This window comes from Carassius auratus, chromosome 31 (assembly GCF_003368295.1).
Source record: "Carassius auratus strain Wakin chromosome 31, ASM336829v1, whole genome shotgun sequence".
NCBI lineage: Eukaryota > Metazoa > Chordata > Actinopteri > Cypriniformes > Cyprinidae > Carassius > Carassius auratus.
The window spans coordinates 8,564,680-8,590,270 of record NC_039273.1 but is presented as its reverse complement, the minus strand read 5'-3'; the positions used below and the strand labels follow the sequence as shown (position 1 = coordinate 8,590,270).

General features: G+C 37.2%; 3 protein-coding genes across 5 annotated transcripts; all 3 read left to right on the top strand.

The window, feature by feature from the left end:
- The first annotated feature begins 419 nt into the window (after positions 1-419).
- LOC113050459 (protein transport protein Sec61 subunit alpha-like 1) lies at positions 420-6,992 on the top strand. Its single transcript, XM_026213424.1, has 12 exons — positions 420-566; positions 1,329-1,396; positions 1,485-1,550; positions 1,722-1,800; positions 2,160-2,291; positions 2,744-2,853; positions 3,473-3,626; positions 3,714-3,874; positions 4,466-4,663; positions 5,253-5,444; positions 5,542-5,618; positions 5,705-6,992. The coding sequence occupies exons 1-12, from the start codon at positions 560-562 to the stop codon at positions 5,889-5,891; spliced, it is 1,431 nt and encodes a 476-aa protein (XP_026069209.1). The 5' UTR covers positions 420-559; the 3' UTR covers positions 5,892-6,992.
- A 395-nt stretch (positions 6,993-7,387) lies between these two features.
- LOC113050460 (ER membrane protein complex subunit 3-like) lies at positions 7,388-10,747 on the top strand. Of its 3 annotated transcripts, XM_026213426.1 has the most exons (10): positions 7,410-7,509; positions 7,737-7,845; positions 8,054-8,244; positions 8,334-8,391; positions 8,477-8,570; positions 8,669-8,773; positions 8,877-8,958; positions 9,049-9,128; positions 9,698-9,780; positions 9,920-10,747. In XM_026213426.1, exons 3-10 carry the CDS (start codon positions 8,090-8,092, stop codon positions 10,046-10,048), a joined length of 786 nt encoding a protein of 261 aa, XP_026069211.1. In that variant the 5' UTR covers positions 7,410-7,509; positions 7,737-7,845; positions 8,054-8,089; the 3' UTR covers positions 10,049-10,747. The 3 variants fall into 3 exon arrangements, with proteins under 3 accessions (XP_026069210.1, XP_026069211.1, XP_026069212.1); XM_026213425.1 differs by lacking the exon at positions 7,737-7,845 and having other exon boundaries at positions 7,388-7,509; XM_026213427.1 differs by lacking the exon at positions 7,737-7,845 and having other exon boundaries at positions 7,415-7,513.
- Positions 10,748-11,546: 799 nt separating this feature from the next.
- On the top strand, positions 11,547-25,556 carry LOC113050457 (ubiquitin carboxyl-terminal hydrolase 4-like). Its single transcript, XM_026213423.1, has 22 exons — positions 11,547-11,723; positions 13,249-13,376; positions 14,208-14,338; positions 14,638-14,764; positions 14,986-15,131; positions 15,230-15,291; positions 15,513-15,656; positions 15,869-15,986; positions 16,184-16,357; positions 16,469-16,627; positions 16,851-17,075; positions 17,158-17,241; positions 17,366-17,460; positions 19,165-19,347; positions 19,438-19,664; positions 19,796-20,020; positions 20,163-20,233; positions 22,098-22,213; positions 22,338-22,487; positions 23,243-23,346; positions 23,665-23,753; positions 23,919-25,556. Exons 1-22 carry the CDS (start codon positions 11,575-11,577, stop codon positions 24,039-24,041), a joined length of 3,030 nt encoding a protein of 1,009 aa, XP_026069208.1. The 5' UTR covers positions 11,547-11,574; the 3' UTR covers positions 24,042-25,556.
- Positions 25,557-25,591: the final 35 nt, after the last annotated feature.

The following is a 25,591-nucleotide window of genomic DNA, read 5'->3' as shown; positions in this document are numbered from 1 at the left end:
TGTGTCCTTCGAGACAAAAAAATATAAATAAATAAAAATGTCTTCCGCCAGGTGGCGCATGGAGGCTCAGGCAAATCATTCGTGTATAGAACGTGTTTGTCTTAGTTATTGGGGATATATTTATACAAAATTGAATATGTTTTTAACGTATTAATTTCAAATGATTTCTACTAGCATAAATACAGAACCCCTTCGAAATTTCTATAAAAAGTCTTTTATTTTTATTAGCTCATAAATGACTCTGATTGGTCATTTTTGCACACGATGAGAAAAGTAACAGTTGACACGTGACACCACTCGACGCCTGAACACACTCACCAAAATAATCTTTCAATTCAAAAAATGAAAAAATAAAAAAATGTTTTTTAGAACTATAATACATGTATTAAAGACAACTTCCGGGCCACTAATTCCGCCCATTTAATACATTATTCGGTTTCCATCCAGCCCGCTGTGTGCTCCGGCTGATGACGTGTCCTGAACACGCTCTAATAGAGGCTGTGACCGGCGCTAACCAGCTAGCCGCTAGACTACAGGAGACGATCGTCGGAGGAACACCATGGCCAGTGAGTCGTCATGATTTTTACTTTATTTTACTTCGAGTATACTAAAAATGAGTTTAATGCATTCTGGAGCTATTAACAACTGCTGTTTTGAGAACAAAACAAAAAATGTTTAGCTTCAGTGCTTCACTCGTTCATTATAGATTAGCAACTATATTTTACTTTTATAACGTCATATTCTTCATTCTTTTATTGTCCAGTTTACAGAAACACACAATTTGTTTATTTTGTTGTCTTAAATGTGACTTTAATGGATACATTTGTCATTATTCATATTTTTAAAGCGACCGTAGTCAGCTAACGTTAGCACTTGGTCAATAAACTAGCATGGTCACAAATGTATTTGCTGTTTATTTTCATCGCACAGACGTTGCATGCTTTTTACATTTGTCTAAATGTGTGTATATATATATTGCACATAAGTTATTTAGTACCGTGGTACGTAATTCACACATAACGCTAACTTCATTTAAAAGTCTGCTAACTTCGATAATTGTAAATCATTATCTCTGTTTTGAAGCGTGATTTGTTTTGGTTTAATGGACAGATTAATGTCAGGGTCTGATCGTGTGGTTTTGGTCGGAGTTTTCTTCTTGGACTGAATGATGACGTTGCAATAGAGGCAGATTCAAGTAACTTGTTTGAACGCCAGAAACTCTAAAGCCACGTCGCCCGATCCACCAAGACCTCTTAGGTTACGTTGTCTTGTTTTCTCAAGTTGGGCATAAGAACTGTAAACTTAAGTGCACCTCTTTTCTGTTTCAGTTAAATTCTTAGAGGTGATAAAGCCATTCTGTGCGGTTTTACCCGAGATCCAGAAACCAGAGAGGAGGGTATGCAGTTTGATCACAACAGCCTCTTGCTTTACTTGTTCTTGTGGAGCTTCAGTGATATTAAACTATTTGAATCGCTTCCCCACAGATTCAGTTCAGAGAAAAGGTGTTATGGACTGCAATCACGCTGTTCATATTTCTGGTGTGCTGCCAGGTATGTTAACTCCCATTTAAACTCTGAGCTCTCTGAAGTGCTGTAAACTATTCATGATCAGAAAAATTTGCATTTATAAACTTCTCAAACCAAACATTTTTAGATGTGTTTTATTGCTTTAAGAGAACGTAAACTTTGTTTGAATGATCTCCTATGCTGTCTCTTCTGCAGATTCCCCTCTTTGGAATCATGTCTTCAGACTCAGCAGATCCTTTTTACTGGATGAGAGTGATCCTGGCATCCAACAGAGGTGCGTATACCTGAATCAGCACTGCAAGAAGATAGTGATTGAATCAGTCATCGCCTTGATTAAAGACAAATTATTTAATTAAGAATCACTGTCTGATTAATAACAGTTACACAGTAATTTCATTTACTTAACTTTCATTTAATTTTAAGAAATTAAACATCAGCCAGAAACTATCTGTGCTTGCTTCATAATAAATACAAAATTATTCAAATTAATATTTCTTCCAAATCCACTCAATTATATGTAATATTTGGTATGCACAATTTTTTTGTGTGTGTTTTAGATTGATCATTGGCCATTTTTGCCAACCATTAGATTTAGGTTAAAAGTTTAATTAAGTCTAATAATGTGTGTTTAAGGTACTCTGATGGAGTTGGGTATCTCTCCCATTGTGACATCTGGTCTGATCATGCAGCTGCTGGCTGGAGCTAAAATCATTGAAGTTGGAGACACACCGAAAGATAGAGCACTATTTAACGGAGCTCAGAAACGTAAGATGTTAAAACATTCTCTTATATGATTCTTATGCATGCAGGATAATACCATGGCTTATTACACACAACTCTGAAATTCTTAATTCTGATTGGTAAGTTGTGGAATTGTGTGTGTGTGTGTGTGTGTGTATGTGTGTGCTATATAGCTCACACGCACAAACGTGCGTAGAGAGAGTCTTATAATTTGGCACATCATAAAAAAATAGAGCTCACACACACAGAAGTTATTTATTTATACTCTATATTTCATATGGTTAATAAACCATAGTCAGGTTAGAAGCCATGGTTATATAAATTTGGTGCTCCCCTGACACTGTTAAGTGATTTAATTGGTTGAAACTAATGGAAAGGTCTAATGCAGCTCCCACTGCAATACTCTTTTGGGAAACCCATCTTAATGTTATTGCATTTGCTTTTGTAGACCTCTAACTGTTAGATCTTTCCACCAGTCTTTGGCATGATCATCACCATTGGCCAGTCTATCGTGTATGTGATGACTGGCATGTATGGAGACCCTTCAGAGATGGGTGCTGGAATCTGCCTTCTCATCATCATCCAGGTTAATTTGCATTCTTTATAGTCACCTGTGCATGAAATATTTAGGCATTTTTGTAGTGGTAAACTGATGTATCTGTAAACTCAAGATATTTATTCAGCTGATGATGTCCCCTGCTTGGCAATTTAACAGAAGCATTTGGCTCCAATCAAATGTTCTGACACTATTATGAATGGATAATGCTCATGTTCTGTCATTAATGTAATGTACATTTAATTTTAGTACTCCTCATTCTAGATACTATCATTGACAAGGACTATTAAAAAAACATTGGATCTATATTTGCGTTATTGTGGAATAATTTATCTCTCTCTAGCTTCCTTCAAGTTATTGGTTATGTCTCTGTTAGTTGCTAAATAACCTGTAATTTCACAAGACTTTGCCCTGTCTAACGCAGTGACCTTTGCATGCATTGTTCAAATATTCTCATCTGTTTGTATTCACATCTGCTATCTATGCAAATGAGCCTCATTAAAAGACTGATTGATCAACATTTTGAATCTTGTCAGTCTTATCTTATGATTTGTTTTGTGAAAAACATTATCCTTTTGTTGAAAACGCCTTCCTTTAGTTAATTATGCTATGCTTGATCAGTAACTAATGATTTGTCTACTCTCTGTAGTTGTTTGTGGCCGGTCTGATCGTGTTGCTGCTGGATGAGTTGCTGCAGAAGGGTTACGGTTTGGGCTCTGGTATTTCTCTCTTCATCGCCACCAACATCTGTGAGACAATCGTATGGAAGGCATTCAGCCCAACAACAGTCAACACAGGAAGAGGTTTGTGTTCAGGATGTTTCATCTGGTTTTGAATCCGTCTCTTGTGTCTTGCGTGGTGCTGACTGAAATTTGTTTGTGTACGTACAGGTACAGAGTTTGAAGGAGCCATTATTGCTCTGTTCCACCTGTTGGCCACTCGTACTGATAAAGTTCGAGCTCTGAGAGAAGCCTTCTACAGACAGAACCTGCCCAACCTCTTGAACCTCATCTCTACAGTCTTCGTCTTTGCCGTGGTCATATACTTTCAGGTTAGTGAGTTATTGCATAAAGATGTGGTCATATTAGCAAAAGAAGTTCCAGAGTGTAGTGATGTAAGAAACACAGCTCACACAGAAATCACTTACAACCAGAGTAGGTTTTTGTTTCTAAATGCAGTAAATTCATGTGACCAACTTAAAAAAAAATTAGCTAAACTTGGAGTTTTTCACCCTCACACAAAGCTCCTGCTCCTGAACAAGACTGAGTCTTGTTGTAATGATGGGATTTCGCCCACAAAAATGTCCATACCTTAGAGGTGTTTGCTAAGCCATATCTGCTGCTATTGCCTCTTCAAATCCTTAACCCTAATTAGCTGATAACTCTTCCCCACACATAGGGCTGTACGATAAATTCAAAACAAAGCCTGGAATAATGAAATGGTTCAGTGACTTTCAAAATGCAATCATCTCATGATCCAGTGTTTTTAAATGTCCTAGAGCGAGGAACTAGTTTTCTGTATCTGCTCTCAGTCTCGGTCACTAATAATGTGCATTTGGAAATGATATCAGATATTGCGGTTTAATTCTAAATGATCACAACTCAAGTATTAAATGCCAAGTATATTATTTCTTGTTCCACAGGGCTTCAGAGTTGATCTCCCTATCAAATCTGCACGTTACCGTGGCCAGTATAACACATATCCCATCAAACTGTTCTACACCTCCAACATTCCCATCATCCTGCAGTCTGCATTGGTGTCCAACTTGTATGTCATCTCTCAAATGCTCTCCACTCGCTTTAGTGGGAACTTTTTGGTCAACCTGCTGGGTACTTGGTCGGTAAGTCACTCGTTTAAACTTTCCCATATTTGTATTTGAATCCTTTTTTATTGTTTTATTTTTTTGCAGTTTGAATGTGCATTTTTCCTTTCACCTATAAATGGAGTAATGTGTTTTAAATCAGTTTCTAAAACTACTTTTGTGGCTCAAAAGCTCCACATTGTCCAACACTATATTCTTATGTATATATGTAATATGTGTATATGTAGGTATATATGTGTGTATGTATAATTATTATTTTTTTCTATTTTAAATTAGAGTTAAAACACATTAAAAGTAATAGTAATTCATAATTTTAAATGTTTAACAATTATGGCCCTTTGTAAGTTTGCTGAGGTCCCTCTAGTGGACCCCGTCCCCTTTGGTTTAGAATCACATGTTTAAAATGATGTACACTGTCATTCATGTTCAACTGAAGCCTATAAAACGGTTTATTCTACATGTGTGGTCCACCCTCATTTAGAAAATCACATGACCATAGCAATGCTACTCATTTTCATTTTGCTTATCACTCTTTGAGTTTAGTAACATAAATTTGAAAAAATACACCTTGGTGCACCTATAAAGGTTTTTTTTTTTTTTTTAACAGGATACCTCAAGTGGAGGGCCAGCTCGTGCTTATCCAGTAGGTGGTCTGTGTTACTACCTCTCTCCCCCAGAGTCCTTCGGCACCGTTCTGGAGGATCCAGTCCATGCCATCATTTACATCATCTTTATGCTGGGATCCTGTGCATTCTTCTCTAAGACCTGGATTGAGGTGTCTGGATCCTCTGCCAAAGATGTAAGAAGCATTAGACTGGTCCTGCTTATTGATTACTCTGAGCTGCATTGTACAGTTGACCTATGCAGGCTTCATGTGTACCCTTTGCATTACCTAGGTTGCCAAACAGCTGAAAGAACAGCAGATGGTTATGAGGGGACACCGAGAAACTTCTATGGTCCATGAACTGAACCGGTAAAACATGCAGTGCACTCAAACTTCATTGGACTCAATGAATCAAACATGGAATAACTAAAACCTTTCCTTAAATCCTCAATCAGGTACATCCCCACAGCAGCAGCTTTCGGAGGCCTGTGTATAGGTGGCCTCTCAGTCATGGCAGACTTCCTGGGAGCCATCGGTTCAGGAACTGGAATCTTGTTGGCCGTCACCATCATCTACCAGTACTTTGAGATCTTTGTGAAAGAGCAGAGTGAAATGGGCAGTATGGGTGCCCTCCTCTTTTAGTACAGCCCTCTGTGACCACATCGGACTGACTGAATTTATGAGGTTAAGTTTTTTTTTTCCTTTTTTTTTTTAACACACAAATTCAATGTTCTACATCAAGGATGTCCTCCCACTGTGCATCTGATCTTGACCTGTAGTGGCTCGCTTCGCATCAGAGTTGCAGAGTAAATTGTATTCCGTTCTCTTGGGGGAAAAAAAAAAAATTGTGTATAATTTTTTTTTTTTTTTTTAAATGAATCTTCCAATCCAGAAACACACGCATTTGGGTGTTTCTGATTAAATGTCATTCCATTCATTAAAGCATAATAGAAGAAACATGTCCAAACTTGATCAGCCTTTGATATGCCTTGGACTAAATGTGTCTCAGTATGTGTGTGATGAGGTAAGCACAATGTTCTATCATGGCAATGGTTGATCTTAGTGTATGTGTGGGTATGTGCACATTTGCCGGTTGCATTTCGTGTGGACTGAGTTTGTGATAACATGGGATTGGTTGTTAAATTTTCCCAAGTTTATCGGTGCGATTTCTTTGAGATTACTACGTTGGACTTGTTGAAATTTTGCCAACAGAGTAAGTTATTTATGTTTGTTGTTTTCTTCCTGTATTTACAAACTGTTATAAAGTAGTTCTGTATATTTCAGTCACACTACTCAGAAATATTGCTATTATCTACACTTTTAGATCTAATTAACTGTGGTTTCTTTTAGTGAAGCAAATGCTACAGAAACTGTCCGTTAATGAATATGCCAGTGTTGATATTAGAGGATGTGGTTTGTAAAAGAACGTTTCAAGGTTTTTTTTTCTTATAAAGCCCATAGTATTAAAATGTTGAGAATAACCCACGTATGGAGTTTTGTTCTTTGTACATTATTTTTTTCTAAAGCGGTTAATTTGAAAATAAAATAAACTGTTCCTGTAGTTTTTAGAGTAAAAATATAAGAACCACCAAGGCTACCACATTTTACTACTACTAATAATAATAAAGTTAATTTCTCTTTAAGTTAATTTTTTTTCTCAGTTTAATGTCGTAATGTGCTTTAATGCGATGTAATAAATGCCCTCATCCATGATAATAAAATTAACTTGAAATTTGTTGCTTATGTTGCTAACAAATGTGTTAATTGGTTGCTTATGTTCATAAATTCACATTTGATACTCATGTATTTTGGGTTCAGGACACACTGTACTATCCTTTCAGATACGGTGTAAAAAAAAAAAATCCACTCATGATGCTTGAATAATTTAGAAAATAAATGTAAACGATAATCTATTATGACATTTTGTAGTATTTCCGGGAACTCTTTACATTTCCGGTTTCTGGTGTTTCAAGTCAAAACATAACCCTTAACCCCGGCCGACAGTGAAGTGATAAAACAGAAAGAAAAAAATATTTACATTAGTTTAAAATAATTTTTTTAAAACATATTTAACTGCCATTAATGTCAATGTGATACTTGAATTAATTCTGAAAATGTTGCAGAAATGGCTTTTATTTTGGAAAAAAAAACTGCTTACCTAGTGCGTTCACAATAAGAGCAGCAGCGGCTCGATGCAGTCGCATCCTGGTTTGAGTCGTTATCTTGCTTCGAAGAGATAAACCACAATTTGAATACGAGAGTAGGTACAATAACTGCAATATGAAAAGTCTCAGCTGTCGCAACATTTAGCGTCGAAAACATAGCATATGCTCGATTCCTTTGTCTATATGCTAAAAAAAATGCCTCACCACCCTAAGCCTAAAAGAAGGTTGTTAGCAACAAGCTAACCCTGATGCGATGTTACAATGGGTGGATTTACACTGAAAGCTAAATCAGCTGCTTTTCTTTTTCTTTGTTCTGTAACAGATAGAGACGACATACACATGTATGAATTTGACATATGAAAAAATAAATTGGACATTTCTCCGTGAAGATTGAGCGATAAATGTAACAGATAAATGGCAGTGTCATGAAGGTCAGAGAAGATTTAACATATTTAACCTTTATTAGGCACTTTATTGAACCGAGTAAAAGCAAATATCAGTGATGTCCTTTTATATCCATGTACTTATCATTAATCCACAATGGTTCGCGATTATTAACTTGTTATTTTAAGTTTACTTTATACATTTGATCGATTTAATGCCAAGAGACAACTAGATGTGATTGTTTGTCTGTTTCAGGGTGGGCATATCCCATCAACCTCCCTTCACTGAAGCATGGCTGAGCCTGAGCTCCTCCTGGACTCCAATATTCGTCTTTGGGTTGTGCTGCCTATTGTGTTTATTACTTTTCTGGTTGGAGTGATCCGTCATTATGTCTCAATTCTGTTACAAAGTGATAAGAAGCTCACGTTAGAGCAGGTTTCAGACAGGTAACGTTCACTAGAGTGTTTCATTATCCATCCACGTGTGTTGCAACTGAAAATGTTACAAAACACTTAAGATCATATTCTCTACACAGCCAGGTTCTCATCAGGAGCAGGGTTTTACGGGAAAATGGAAAATACATCCCCAAACAAGTGAGCCGCTCTTATCTTTTTTGTGTGTCTTTAGCTTGAGACGTTACTGGAGTACTGAAACTGAAATGTTGTCTCTTGCTGAAAGTCTTTCTTGATGAGAAAATTCTACTTTAATAATCAAGAAGATGGATTTTTCAAGAAGACCAAAAGAAAGGTGGTCCCACCATCTCCAATGACTGGTGAGTCTTGGTTGGAAATTCTTTTATGCATATATGTCATAAAATTGCAGTCAGGATCGAGTGAAATGTTTATGTCATGATGTTATTTACTCAAATAGATCCCAGCATGTTGACGGACATGATGAAAGGCAATGTGACAAATGTCCTGCCTATGATCCTTATTGGTGGTTGGATCAACTGGACCTTCTCTGGGTTTGTCACAAGTAAGAGATAGAGTTTTCACAATCAGATATGAGAGTATGGCTTCCTATAGTCTATTCTCACAGAGCTCGTCTTAACGCATTTATAAATCTGTTCTCTCTTAAGCAAAGGTACCGTTTCCCCTCACACTCCGCTTCAAGCCGATGCTGCAGCAGGGAATTGAGTTGCTCTCTCTAGATGCTTCCTGGTTAGTGCTCTCAAACCCTCGAAACCCTTGTTGTACTTATTTCATTCAAAGCTGTGTCTTTAAACCGTTTCATACTGTATACCTCCACAGGGTGAGTTCAGCATCTTGGTATTTCCTGAATGTCTTCGGTCTCAGGAGCATGTATTCTCTGATTCTTGGACAAGACAATGGTAAATAACTTTACTGATGTTCCATTTCAATACACCATCATTTTGACCTACTCCAGCGTTTATGCTGACTTTGCTCACAGACGTTATAATAACTTCATAATTATTTGGTGTGTGTGTGTGGGGGGGGGGGGGTTATTATTGTAACTTTTTGGGATGCGTTATGGGGTGCTGGGGTAACTTTGTACTATTTTTCAGTCAATATTGCCAACATTCTCCACAAATAATGCCTTTCTTCACTCAAAAACGTGGATGCATAAGCTCAGATCAGTGAGGCCTACAACTAGTCCCTTCCAAAAATGAAATACAAAACCTGTGCTAATTGAAAAAAGATCTCGTTGACAAAAAGAGCAGGTCATTTTTGATTGGGATCACCAAATTAGGTAATAGATTTTCAGCACAACACAATGGCTAAATTTGTATTATAGAAATAGCTGTGGCCTTTAAATGTTTAGCTTAAAAATCAGTTTAGAATTATAAGCATACTTTTATTGTTAAATTTGTATTATTTAAATAGGGTAGGCCTTGTATATGAAGTATGTATGCAATGAATTTTCTTACATTTACAACAGGTGCAGATCAGTCTCGCATCATGCAGGAACAGATGAGTGGTGCTGCAATGGCAATGCCTGCTGACACAAACAAAGCATTCAAGGTATCGCAAATTAGGAGCTGCACCCTAGTCTTATTAAATTAACAAAACAGTTTTTGTTTATTTATATGTTATTTTGAGGCTGCACACTACGTTTTGTTTAGTTTTTTTAAAGATTTATGTATATGAATGTTTCTCTCAGGCGGAATGGGAGGCTCTGGAGTTGACGGATCATCAGTGGTCCTTAGAGAATGTCGAGGAGGATCTGATGAGTAAAGACTTGGATTTTTTCGGGATGTTCAGCAAAGAGTTGCCAACAGGCATCTTCTAAATGCCTGTCCACTACTGTGAGGTTTTGGAAGACCTCACGAAATATAAGAGTGAATTGTCAGACTGGTTTTGGAAGTGGCAAACCGCTTCCATTCAGAATTTTTCTTTTTCGAGAAAGTGTCATAAACCTCATTGCAGACATATCACATTTTGTGTAATATGCATGCACCATTCCCTCCATTGTTCCATTTTGCTCAGACATTAGTGTCATTGTGTGACATAGCTTTGAGCTCTAAGCTTTATGGATTATCTCTTGCAACTGCATTTATACAGCACAACAAAAACAGTTCACCTATAATGTAGCATGTTGTCTGGGTTTCTCGAAAATAATCTTCTTTTTTTTAACACAATCTAATTAATTTTTGTTGTTTTAAGAGCCCCATTTTCTTATTTTGCTAGGACCATATGATTTATTGGACCAAGTCGGCAAAAAGTAATTTTTAAGAAATAAAGACCATAACAGACCCTAACTACGGTTCGGTTACCTAGATAGTAGGTTCCTTAATTTACTGTTGCCTTAGAGGCTTTGTTATGGTGCCAGTACACCATGCACTGAGTATGTAGTGGAAAAAGACATTTGGCAAAGTATTTCAGTAGATTTTCCTCATGAGAGATTAATATTTATTGGCATGTTTAATATACTTATTTGAGTTTTATTAATGGCATTTTTGGTTTAAATAAATGTTTCTCACTACATTTATTGGATTTGTACATTTTGAATGCAGCCTGATTTTCTAAAGGATTATGCACCATTTTCTGTTCTGTATCTATTTTATTAACTATTTAATTTATTTTTTTACCACTTTTTTCCTACAGTCATTTATAACCTAAATATAATTTGCATTTACATTAAACAATACTTACCTTTATTTAAATTTCTCTTATGACATTTTAATAAAATGTATTTATTAAAACCAATTCTATCTTATTATGAGGAACAAATCACAAATGAATTACAGAGGGCAAGTTGTATGAACAGTAACTGTAGTCAAAAGTAGTAATCAGTCTATTTTTTGGAATTCAAATAACACCAATCTATGATTAAGTGACCTCAAGAAGTTACAGAAAAGAATTAGATGACAAACCTTCAAGACTAGTCTAAGCATTTCATGCAATCTAACTATAGTACTTTGTTCACAAAATATGACATATCCTAGAGAGGCCGTTGTCGGTTCGAACTCAACCAACTCAGATTCATAAATGAATCCTTCAGACGAGTTTGTGACCATACAGACCAAAATTTTTCGTAAGTCGGTTTACTTTTATGGGTTGCGATTAAATCAAACCAAATACGTTATTTAAAGCGCAATTTCAGGGACAATTTGCATCAGTTCCTATTAGTCAAAAAAAATATTGTAGCGTATGATAGGAATACTTTAAACTTTCGGGATTTCTTATCTTCCCAGATCCCTAATTATTCATGAAGTATGTAACTCCTGGTTGGAAGTATGCGCGCTCCCTCTAGCGCCGCGCGTCCCCTGTATACTTCAGCGCGCCCGCGGTCACGGCGGGTTCACTCGCTGCACGATGGCGGAGGGAGGCGGACCCGAGTCGGGTAACGCTTCGGACCCTGACGAGAAGCCGGTGATCGCACAGACACCAGTACCGTCCACGGAAAGTCAAAAGCAGAGCATCGGCACCCTGTTAAAGAGGCCACTTCGAAAGGGAGATGAGTGGTAAGAGGTTTTTATGTGAAGCCGAAGTCAAAGCAAGCTTGTCGGCATCTGCTCAGGCCTACGTTACAGACGGAGACACCGGCTGCCGGAAATCTCTAAACTAGCCGGGCTGTGGACAGCCACCTGCTCCTCTAACACCCATAAACTTGAAGGCTGCTATTGTAATCGAGTTGGTGTACATGTCACGCGTGTAATTTACTGTAATAATTATTCAATGCTATTTATATCGGTTTGAAAACGAGGAAGCTGTTTTGTGACATTAGCTATTTAACTTAGCAAAGGTTTACCAACCATAGCTTCCCATATTTCCCCCGTTTTTCATCTTAAATTTCAAATTAAAGGAAAAATAAGACCTATTCAGACACGTTAGTTGTGTAAAGGTTGGTAAATAAACTCCTTCACCTCCTTGTCGCTTATCAGTTCTCTGATAAGCTAAGTTACATGGCAGAGTAGCGTCAGGCATGTAAGGCACTCCATTAGCCGATGCTAGTTAGCCAGGCTAGTTTGCGTTTCACTGACGGGTTAAGTGTTAATTTCTGTCAGACGACAACCTTCTGTCAAAACAATCAAACTAGAACTGTCAAACTAGATTTAAATAACGGCCAAACCCCTCCCTGTGAAGTTGTGACGAAGACTAAGCTACCTAAATCAGTATTACTGTGAGGCAGTGAGTGCTTTGTCATGGCTTCTGGATAACACCCAGTTACTCACAGTGTTGTTTGGCGATAGTTGTTGTTGTTTATGGAACATATAGTAAATACACAAAAATGTGTCTTAAGTTACTCGAGATTAAAAACCCAAAATGTATACACATTATTCAGATTTTATGCCCGTTATTATATGTATATTATATGTGGCCAGTCCACTTTTATTTTGAAAGCAGACTGAGGAGTTAGAATAAATAGCGACTCGATCGAAAGGACGGTTTTTAGGTTTCAGTAGGATTAGAAGTACTTTCAGTGTATAGACTTGTTCTAAAATTATTTAATTTACCCAAACCGGTATTTTGTGTTGATTTTTAAGGTCACTGTACTCAGTTTTTAAAGATGTTATGTTTACTACATACTTTAACTACAATTTAACATTATAAAATAAACGGATCATTCACATTTCAACTTTCACCTTTTTTTTTTAAATGCTCAGTCTTTTGTTGAATTTAAAAGGAGATGTTAGGCAGAAAGTTAAGAGGCTTACAGCTTCTATTACCTTTCACTTTCAATGCATTTTCCCTAAAATGAAAGTGAACTTCTCTTTCTGTGTTCCACAGAGAAAAAGTCATATATGTCTGCCCCTTGGCAGAGTGGAATCCAGTGTTAACAAGCTTATGTAGTGGAACAAGTTCTTACTTTAGATTAGATTACTAAAGACTTCCTTATTGACTGTTCTATGTTTGTAGATGTGTAACAACACAAATATATATTTGCTGTGCCATCAGTTTAGCTCTAATATTTTAGGTTAGAAACACATTATTTATCCTTTTCCACTGTCTTTTAATTGATCTCCACCTATTGTCCCACTTGTTTAGGTATTTGATTGACAGCCGGTGGTTCAAACAGTGGAAGAAATATGTGGGCTTTGACAGCTGGGATTTGTACAATGTTGGAGAGCACAATCTGTACCCAGGACCCATTGACAACTCTGGACTCTTTTCAGGTAATCAGTGTTGAGTGTCGTTCACATTCTCATAGATAAGTGTTGTCATTTTTTTTTTATCTTTTCTTTCTTTTTTTGCCAGCAGTACAATTATTTTTGTTATAATACTAGGATCATTTTTATCAGCCCTTTTTAAGAATATGAATTCTAATGCAGTTATGTGAATACCTAAATAATTTAAGGAGCTTACTGTGTACTTATGTTTTGATATTTCAGTTTTAAAGGGATAATTTGTCTGAAAATGTGATTTTTTTTAATTAATTCACTCTCATGTTGTCCCAAATCCAACTTCATTTCTTCAGTGGCGCTCAAATGGAGATTTTAAACCATACACAACAAACCGTATACATCGGGTCTTTTCATTGGTCTTCTTCTAAATTATTTGTTTGAGTTACTTAATAAAGAAGTAATGTGAGTTAACATCACTGGAGGAGAAGATTATCATTGCGTAACTACTTGTATTGATTTTTCTCACCCAAAGCTATCATGTGATTTCAGAAAACTTGAAATATAGTTGTATGGCTTTTTTATGTTGTTTGCATTCTTTTTGAAGCTTGAAATCTCCATTACCCATTTTTGTAATGACAGAAAAAAACAAGTGCATTCTTCAGTATATCTCCTTTGTGTTTTATGGAAGAAAGTCAAAAAACTTGAAACAACCTAAAGGTGAAAATGATGACCAAATTTTATTACTGAAGGAATTTTTTTTTTGTTGTGCACCACACAAAATCTGAGCATTGCATGGCTATTTCTTTTGGACAATATAGTGTAGTGTTATAGGGCTCTAATGTGTTTTTCTAATGGTTTTCTTCTCTTCTCTCTGTATTGTAGATCACAAGTCCCAGACATTGAAAGAGCATCTCATAGATGAGTTAGACTATGTTTTAGTTCCTACAGAGGCCTGGAATAAGCTGGTCAGCTGGTACGGCTGTCTGGAGGGTCAAAAACCCATCATCAGAAAGGTTCTACATCTTTCTTTGTGTATTGTATATTTCTTTGTAGTGTTTCATATTGTGGTAATATCTTGTTTTCCATTTTATTTTGAGATACCTATATTTACACGTCTGATATACTTGAGTGATTACAGACAGGGTTATTGAGTGATACTACTGTCATTTTTGAATTGCATTGAAACTCTTACACAGTTAAATGGTTAAAGTTTAATTAATTGAGTTGAGGTGTGGACTGAAATGCTTTAAAATCCTCTAGTTTTGATTTGCTTTGTGTTAATGAGTGTTTTTTTCTTCTTCTTGTTTTCCAGGTTGTTGAACATGGAATGTTTGTGAAGCACTGTAAAGTGGAAGTGTATTTGCTTGAGTTGAACCTGTGCGATAATGACAACATCGACAAAGTTGTTACCCGCCATTTCAGCAAAGCTGACACTATAGGTACGAGACTTACAAACTTTTCAAATATCAGTTTCTCTCATCAGTAGTATTTCATTGCTGATTATATCCATTACCATCACTACAAGGCACTGTAGTTATTGAAAACTGCTCATTCATCATTCATTTTATTTGTTTACAGCTATTATCAGCAGCTGTGCATATGGTTGACTTCAAATTTGACCTTGTGACCAATTATTTCATATCCATTCTTTCCCCTTTAGATACTATTGAAAAGGAAATGAGGTCTTTATTCGATATCCCATCTGAAAAGGAAACTCGACTTTGGAATAAATATATGAGTAACACTTACGAACAACTTAACAAGCTTGACAGTACCGTACAGGACGCAGGGCTTTTTCAGGGCCAGGTAAACCATTGTGCTGCATTCCATTCCAGGTGTGGTTGGTTTGAGAGTCTGACTGGTGATGTGAACTCATAAACTGTCAACCTCATCTCACTCCTCAGGTTCTTGTTATAGAGAAGAAGAATGAGGATGGCACATGGCCCAGACAGACCTGCCATTCCAAGTATGTACATGCAATTTAGGTCCTTTTCACACTTAAACTAGTATTAACATTGGAGCTTAATGCTTAGGTTCAGAACTGGAGGTACCTGAATTTTTTAATTATTGGGAGCTTTCTTTTAAATTGGTTACTTTGATTGCCATTAACTCTTGTTCTTATCCATTTGGATTTACCCTAACCTATTCTTTGATTTACCCTAACCTATTCTTTGATTTCATGCCTAGGTCCAGTACTTCCACCTCTCGGAATTTTACAACCTCCCCAAAACTCTCTTCCAACTCATCTGCCACCATATCCTCCACAATAACAAATGGGGATAGCAATAGCAACTCTGGCTACATGCTGAACAACAGTACTTCTGGTAACAGGTCAGATTAAATCACATAAAACAGTCCTAAATTACTCCACAGATAAACTAGTAATTTAGTTCCTTACTTTAGTTTAAATGGGGAACTGAAACAAGGTTTCAGTTCAAGGTCAGGTTTGTTGTATTCAACATTGGGTGGACCATTTGTGATGGTCTGAATTGGGGTGTTAACTAATGGTGAATGTCTTTGCTAACCCACCATACATTTTGCAGACTGGGAAGTTACAACTCCTACAGCTCCTCTTACAGTTACAGAGAATCTTCCGCTCAGGAAGGCCTCTGCGGTCTGAGCAACCTGGGCAACACCTGCTTCATGAACTCTGCTCTCCAGGTATGCAAAAGTGAATGATCATTTAAATAGTATGTTTGAAATCTGCCCTATTTGCTAATGGGCATATGGGTAATCTGATGGATGTCAATGAAAGATAGATGCTTTGTGGGTTCAGTAGTTATCACATCTAGCAGCCAAACCCTGAATTTTTGACATCTAGCAGACAAACCCTCATTTCCTTTTCATTCTTATTTCAGTGCCTGAGCAACACTCCCCCTCTAACGGAATATTTCTTGGAAGACCGATACGAAGCTGAGATCAACAGGGAAAATCCATTAGGGATGCGTGGGGAGATTGCAGAGGCCTATGCGGATCTGGTCAAACAGATGTGGCTTAGTCGAAGCAGTTATGTGGCGCCACGCACTTTTAAAGTGAGTGCATCTTTAGCCTACAGAGGCTAAAGTTACTATGGAACTCACTGGCCATTTTTAAAATGGACCCTTATTAAATCTGAATGAACCGTATCTCCTCTCTATGGTCAGACCCAGGTTGGTCGGTTTGCCCCGCAGTTCTCAGGGTACCAGCAACAAGACTCTCAGGAGCTGTTGGCCTTTCTCCTGGACGGCCTACATGAAGACCTTAACCGTGTTAAGAAGAAGCCTTATCTGGCCCTGAGAGATGCTGAGGGACGGCCTGATGAGGTAAACATTCATGTGTAAACAACATGGCATGCATTTTAGTTGGAAACAAAATACAGGAGTAGTGAAAATGATAAACCATCAGATGACAGATTTTATTTCTTTTGTACCTGTGAATAAGCACTATTCTGACCACTATAACATTATAAGCATTTGGCCCTTACGTTTTAAACCAAAGAATGTTGTATCATTACTGAAGAGTTGTGGGTATCTCATTTATCTGTAGATTGTAGCCAAGGAAGCATGGGCGAATCACCGGTTGCGGAACGATTCCGTAATCGTGGACATCTTCCATGGCTTGTTCAAATCTACACTGGTTTGCCCAGAATGCTCCAAAGTTTCCGTTACCTTTGACCCCTTCTGCTACCTCACACTGCCCCTGCCCATGAAAAAGGATCGCACTATGGAGGTGTTCCTGGTCCGCACTGACCCGCAGTTTAGACCCATGCAAGTAAGAACCATTTTCCCGAAAACACTCAGAGACATGGTTTCGTCCAGGAGGTGGGCTAAACAATACATTTTTTATCTTTCAGTATCGTGTAGTCGTTCCCAAAATGGGTGTAGTTGCAGACCTGTGCAGCGCTTTGGCCAAGCTATCCGGAGTTTCTTCAGAGAATGTAAGACTTTGATGGTGTCCCCTCATTCCCACCTAACAATCATTTTTAAATTTTTTTTATGTTGCTTAAAACAATTATTTCTTACAAAAAAAATTGTCATTTACCCACCCCCATACTGTTGTAGATGGTTGTGGCAGATGTTTACAATCACAGATTCCACAAAATCTACAAACGGGATGACGGTCTCAATCACATCTTGGAGAAGGATGACATTTTTGTGTAAGTCATTTTTTTAATTCTACCCGCATTACCGTTAATTTATTTTATTTTTTTTATATTTTTTATTATTATTTAAAGAAGCTTCTTATGTTTAACAAGGAGCCATTTTTATTTTATCCAAAATAAAGTAACATTGTTGAAATACTATTACTTAACTTAAATTTCAAATAACCGTTTTCTAGGGGTGTGAAATGGCAATGGTTTCACGATTCAATTCGATTACGATTATCATGTCAATGATTCGATTCAATTCGATTTCACGATGCATTCTTTGCAACCTCTGTTTTCAATAATCCTGCACATGGCTACATTTTCATCAGTAAATAGTCTACAAGCAGTCAGATATTTGAACTCCCTTTTTATTTTATCTGCTTCAAATAAAACTTAAGTCTGAACAGAGTAAATGAACACTAGTATTAAGTAAACACTAGTAAATAAATACTAAAGGCACATGAAACTGTCAAGTACTGAATGCATTTAAAGTGCAGTGTACTACTTCAAAAAGTATTTAAATGTTAACAAAAATAAAAAGTATAAAAAATTACTTAATTTATAACCCATAATAAATAGTACAGTCTTCAAAACTAAAAGTTTCTGCACAGCTCTAATATACAACATAAAATCTAATAAATATAAAATAATTTATATTTATTAGACTGAATGTAGCAAACATTTGACTAAATTTAAGTCTGCACACAACAGACAACAGAGCATTTAGAACTAATAAATACAGATCTGATCTAGTTGTTTCCTTCCCTTTCTCTGAGTTGTGCTGCAGAGTTGATATTGTTTGAACTATCGTTGGCTGAGCTGGGTCGGCCTTTGGGCCAGCTGCGTCAGCATCTCAGGGTGAAAATGTCTGACATGATTTCTTAAGTTAGTTTTATTCCCAACATTTTTTATATCAGCTTGACAGGTTTTACACACCGCATGTCTTGTCCAGCTCGTCGTGCCTACCAATTCGTTTATAAAAACCAAAATGTGCCCAGATCTCAGATATAAAATTTGTAGGTGCATTTTTTTATATTTGCATATGTGTTTTGCATCCTTCCGACAATTTAAACTCGCATGACTGACACGCGTATACGCGAATGACGTCATAGGCTATAATCGATTGAGGTCTGTTACTGCATTGATGCAGAATCGTCCACGTCCGCATTGCGATGCAACGATTAATTTCAACACCCCTACTGTTTTCCATTTTAGTATATTTTAAATGTAGCTTATTTCTTTGATGGCAAATCTGAATTTTCTGTGGCTATTAAGTCAATCTTAATTGTGCCATGATCAGAAATCATTGTTATATGCTGATTTGGTGCTAAATTTCTAATTTCAATCAAAGTTGAAAGCAGTTGTGCTGTTGAATATTTAAATGGAAACCGCACACATTTTTTTTAACATTTTTTCAGGAATCTTTGAAAAGATTGAATTTTTTTTTTTTATCTCGAAAGAAAGAGAAGCATTTATTTGAAATCTCAGTCTTTTGTAACATTGAAAATGTCTTTACTGTCGTTTTTTATTTATTTGATGGCTCCTTGCTAAATGAAAATATTAATTTCTTTAAAAAAAAAAAAAAATCTCTGACTACGAACTTCTGAACTGTAGGATATGTTTGTATTGTCTTCCATACTATAGGTTTTGCTGTTCAGCTAAGTGTTTTGTTCGAGTGAGTGGCCTTTTTCTGATTGTGTCTTTGTGGTTCAGTTATGAGGTGTTAGAGGAAGATAGTGAGAAGATGAACCTTCCAGTGTACTTCAGAGAGAGGCATTCTAAGCACAGCGGAGGCTCTTCGGGCACAATGCTCTTCGGCCAGCCTCTCCTCATCACTGTCCAGCGCCACAACCTTACCGTGGATACCCTCTATGAGCGCGTGCTGGAGAGGATCGGGTTGGTGTTGTGCTTTGGTGGTCCATCTCAATTTTACACCAGTTCTGACACTGCAATCTGGGTTTAACTTTTATTTATGTTTTGTTTTAGGCGTTACGTTAAACGTTCACAGGGTACCATTACTGATAGTAGAGCATCTGCCTCGGCCACGTCCTCTAGCAGCAGCCAATCACCAGAATGCCTAGCTTCAGTTTCCAGTCATATCACTGGCCTGAGTGACTGCAGCAGCCCAGTTTCAGATGGAGCCTCCTGCAGCGCTGGATCCAATGACAGCAACCACTCTGGAACCTGTAACGGTCCCAATGGAATTTGTGATGGTAGGACACTCAACCATTGGGAGCAAATGTCATAAAAGCTCCCAAATACTGCATTCATACTGTCATCCATTTCAAGTTTTTTTCACATTCATCAGATACAGATCTGATCTTGTTAAATGTGTTCGTTTCAGGTGATGAGGAAGCCATGGATCACCAGGAGAGTCCAGAACCAGAGAACAGCCATTCAGACACTGTGGATGGAGAGGAGGATTCAGAACCAGAGAATGGGCCCAATAGCAGTGCTGGAAAATCTTTTACTTCTCGGCCAAAACTCTTTTCTTTCAGCATGGTCAACTCCTACGGCACAGCCAACATTAGTTCTGTCCCATTTGATGGCAATCTCCTAAAGCTCACAAGTAACTATTACCTTTTTACATTTGATGCGCTAAAAATGAATCGGGTGGATAGTTAACTGTGACCATTATTTTCTGACTCGGACTCTTTATGATCACTTGCTCTTGCCCTTCAATCAAAACTGATAAATATTTCTTTCTACAGCTCACTCTACAGTAGCCATTGATTGGGACTCGGACACAAAGAAGTTGTGCTATGATGACCAGGAGGCTGAGGTAATGCTCTATATTCCACGAAGTGTGCAAAATTACACTACTTTTACACTTTTACACTACCTTTTTTTCTATTTTAGTATATTTTAAAATGTAATTTATTACCGTGATGCAAAGCTGAATTTTCACCAGCCATTACTCTAGAACAGATCCTGTATACAGGGACTTTTTTTTTCTTTTTTGCCATGCATTGTTCATAGAGCTCATTAATTGTAGCGGTGCCTCAGGTGTTTGCAGTGTGTATACAGTATGTGTATGCGGTCAGCAGTGAGAGCGCATAAATATAACGCGAAAGCACATTAAAATAATGCACGAGTGCGAATCTCTCTGTTCGCAGCAGATTTTCTTTGCTCTGTCACAAAACCGGTCGTGCTTGCTCAGATACACACTGCTTTGCGAGGAAAGAGTGTGCACAATTAAAACGTGTCTCCTCTCACTTAAACTGCATCTTGTTCACTAACAAATTCACTCTATGCTCATGTGTTAGACATGAATTATTTTCGCACGTTTTTATTTCTAGCCTTTTACCACAGTGAGAACGCTCTGATCCGTCAACATTGGCTCAGAAAAAAGGCGCATCAAAGACAGTGTGTGAACCTGGAGTTAGGCATATGCGCATGCTCAAATCGTGATTTTAGGACGTTTTCTTTTAATCGCACAGCCCTAGAATTGACTGGAAATGAACAGAAAATAATTGGCGGCCCACCTGCAATAGTGGGCCGCGGACCACAGGTTGAAAACCACTGCTCTAGAAAGTGTAGTGATCTTTCAGACATCGTTGTAGTAAGCTGATTTGATGCTCAAGAAACATTTCTTCTTATTATCCGTTTTGAAAACAGGTGCTTAATATTTTTGTGGAAATGGTGGGTTCATTTCTTTGTAGAAAGTAAAAAGAAAACAACTTCAAACTTATGAACGATTTTTGTAAAAAAAAAAATTTAAATCATCTAGTTAATGTGTTAACCAGTAGATCAGTGGATGTTAAGGAAATAGTGTAATTAGGGTCCAGCAAGATGTGACACAATGGTCAAAAAGATATCTATTGGGGTTTAATGGTACACAAAAATGATGGTTTGTTATGTGTTTTGAAGTCACAGTGTGGCATAATTTTGGTTCAGCAGGGGGTGCTGTTTCTTTTTTATAAAACAGTGGTGTACTGAACAAACTGTCTTTGAATAAAAAAATGTCTTTCATCATGTACTGCAGTTCATGGTACTTTTGTAGGTGGGGAAGAGATTTGGATGCAAATATGTAAAAAAAAAACAAAAAAACAACAACCCTGTTCCAATTCTAATCCACTTTATTTGACATTTGTGCACATGTTCGTTGAAGTCTGTGAATTCAACAAAGATGAGCTTGTCATTAAAATAATACTTCTGAATTTGTAACAGTTACAGGTAAGTTTACAACTGTAAGATGTTGGTTGTGCTCTGTGGAAAATAGATCTTACATTTATCAAACACATCTAACAGTAGGACAAGCCCACTTAAGTTTTTGATTTAGTTTCAAGAACTTTATATTAAGCATGATTTTTTTTTAAATCTTGGATTGTTCACTTATTTGGCAGCAGCTCACTCTTATGTCCTTGGTTATTTTTCAGATGTGTTTGCTACAGCAAAGCATATCAATATAAACAATGTTTTCCCATCCTAGGGCGAGAAACTCAGTGTTTGAAATTACGTTCAGCACAAGCAATACTGACATTTTTGGTACAAATACGTGTACCATTACACCCCTAAAGTCTATTATTATTATTATTATTATTATTATTATTATTATCATCCTTACAAAAACTGACTAATCAGCCTTTTCTTTTAGCTGCCTGCTAAATCTGAATTAAAGACATTAATGTGAAGTCTCTCCTCAGGCCTATGACAAACATGAGAGCATGCTACATGCTCAGAAGAAGAAGACTACAGTAGCTTTACGAGAATGCATTGAGCTCTTTACTACAATGGAGACCCTAGGAGAACACGACCCCTGGTGAGGAGGATGCTTGGATCATTACATATTGTGACATTTATTGCCCATACTTCCAAGGTCAAGTGTTTTACAGAAGTTTTGACACATTTAGTGCGGTTTTAATGATTGCTATGCTCCTCTGAAGGTACTGCCCCACATGTAAGAAACACCAGCAGGCCACAAAGAAGTTTGACCTATGGTCTCTCCCACGAATTCTGGTCGTGCATCTAAAGCGCTTCTCATACAACCGCTGCTGGAGAGACAAGCTCGACACAGTCGTAGACTTTCCAATCAGGTACTTTAGTTATATGATATATGTGTGTGTAAATATAACATAATGTGTATTTTTATTCATATTTTTCCAAAGAACATGGGACTTGTTCCTTTCAGTAAGACGCCACATTGTGTCCTCTTCATGTAAAGTGCTTGTGTAAATTTCCCACCAGATGGTGCCAAAAATATTCCCTCCACACAATCCTTTGTCATTGTTTTGGGCCCAATTGGGGATGATACATAATATGACTTCAGATGCACATTTGTATTCATACATCAGATTTTTTTTCATCAAATGAATTTTAGTTATAATTTGACGCATTAATTTATAGCAAGCAGGTATAAATGTTGACATATTGACACTTCGGATATCAAAAATGTGGGCTTTTTTTCTTGACGTTATTTGCCATGCGCATTTGGCCTTGATCCTATTTGGATTTGGGTTACCTTACTGAACAGGAAGCAGGAAAGAGTGCACAAAAGTCAGGTGCAATGTACCAGGAAGCTGAGTCATGTTTGTCTGGACAGACAAAGGTATCCATTGTTCATTGTGGTAAAAAGAGTTGACAAACCCAAAACTGTAGTCTAGTACTGATGTCTTGATGAAAAAAATTAAAAACAATTTGATCAGCCACACTTACTGTCAGGGATTCATCTTTAGTAGTTTGTGTTTTTTTATGAAATTAACTTTACAAATAAAAATGTACAAAGTGTTAGAAAATGTCTGGAATTCTGGTGACTTCATGTTTGGAAATGAATGTTCATTTTCTCACACAGGGACTTGAACATGTCAGAGTTTGTTTGTGACCCCAAAGCTGACCCATATGTCTATGACCTGATTGCCATTTCCAACCATTATGGAGGAATGGGCGGAGGCCACTGTAAGTCTCTCTAAATTTGCACAACTCTTCCATCATGAGATGACGTCCTTACTATTCATATGTCCAGTTATATATTAACAATCATATCAGTACATAACTGGGTTGCCTAACAGGTTGTGTCAGCAGCCTTTTATTTTCCCTCTATCACCTTCACTTGTTCACCTTTGCAATCTAGTTTGGAATCTCACACTTGATGTATTACTACAGAAAGTATAACACCGAGTCGATCATTTACGTCTTTGTCATTATATTGCTTCTTGGAAACGATAGCTTGGTTTGTTTTTGATTGCCAAAATTCAATTTCATTTCCTTTTGCAGACACGGCATACGGCAAGAACAAGATGGATGGAAAATGGTATTACTTTGACGACAGCAGTGTGTCGTCGTCAACTGAGGATCAGATTGTGGTGAGGCTACCATGCTTTCCATTTTATTAAAAGATATGCCAGCATTTGTTTATGACAACAAATGTTTCCTCAGCTTCTGTTGTTGTCCAATAGAAACTGGGGATTGGCAGTTGCTGATTTGTACATTGACTCAGAATTGTCTTTTGTTTTTTTTTCTCTCTGCAGACTAAAGCAGCCTATGTGCTCTTTTACCAACGCAGAGATGCAGACACGCCGTCCAAATCCACCCCCTCCGCATCATTAGGCGGAGCTCCAGAGACCCTGGATGACCACATGGACACCAACTGAGTTTCTTTTAGTCTTTCAAGGACTGGCACTGAAACAAAAACTACATAAAGATGAAATCATCAATGCACCAATGCACATCCCTGGCTACTTCAGTGACTATTAAAGGCTCACCAACAGGCCCTTTGTTTTTAGCTTTATTTAAATGTTTTCTTTCACACATGCTTCTTTATCAAGAGCCAAAAAAAATGAATATTAATAATAAAGAGAATTTTAGTTTGAAGCGTGACATGAAAGACTTTATTCTTGGACCTTGATGCCTGCTGATCATAGAAGCTCATTTCTTTTAGTCTGAAATGTGAATGAGGGAGATACGGCAATATAACCTCTCTTTGGACAACATGAATGTTAGATGAACTAGATCGGGAGAGGGGAAATGCCTAGACATAGACTATGTATGCAACATTACGCTCATCTGAAATGTTTCAATTATGCCTCTACACACTTACGTTGGACTCTAGCTATCAGCATCTTGTAACATGTGCCTCCTGTGAAGAATAGACACTCTGTGTTTAATAACTTTAGCGTGTGGTGATAAGCACAGAGATTCTCTCGGAGAAGCTTGCGCTCTTACATTAAATATTATCTCCATGTTTTGTTTATCCTATCACAAGCCACACTTTTTGTTCAAAATGTACCATACGGGAGAGTGAAACATTTCACTTTTTTTTTTTTTCTTTATTACGTTGATTTTTTGGGGGGCTGCTCTCTAATATATTCACACTAACAGCCTTTTATGCCCCGAAAACTGTCAAAATGGAAGCTGGAAAAAATATGTGGAATAACTTAAGTCATGGTTGTGCCCAATGCAGTTCTGAAGCATTTTATTTCAGATATCATGGTTTGTGCTTTGTTTGCTTGTTTTTGCGGTGGATTTTTCTGTTTTCTAAATGGCTTCAGTCCAGAGTATTCGAAAGTGGTGCTAAATTTATGACCCTTGAACAGGTACAAGTACACGGCAAAGAGGAACACAAAGAATGACCGTTGTTTTAATTAAGAGCAACCTTATAGATATAAAGAATATCTTTTATCGTTACCTGTAGATTTACATTGGCACATCTGCCATGTGATAAGTTGTGATATGTGTGTCAGATGGCTTTAGCAACAACTCAAAGCTCGAAAGACAAGTGCTTCATATTGCTAAGAACAAAATACAAGTGTGTAGTGTGTGTGTGTGTGGCAAAACAGCATGCAACTTTTGAATCTACAAAACTACACTTATTATGGTATTAGCAGTCCTTGACTGGTAAATCCACTATTGTTATTTACAGACACAAACTGATCATTGACTCGAGCTGTCCCCCTGCAGCTCCTTCATTAGTGAAACATCTATTTAATTTTTATTTTTAAATTTCAAAGACCTTTCTTGCATAGATGTACATAATCACAATCTGGGGCACAGTACATAGCTGCTTTGTGTTCTGCTATTTATCATGCCAACATGTGCAACACCAGATTTTGATTAAAGCCTATTTGAACTGAAAATATAATAAAATGTGGAAGCCTGGTTATAGATAATGTCTTTGTTACTGTTTTTTTTTTTCTTTTCTTTT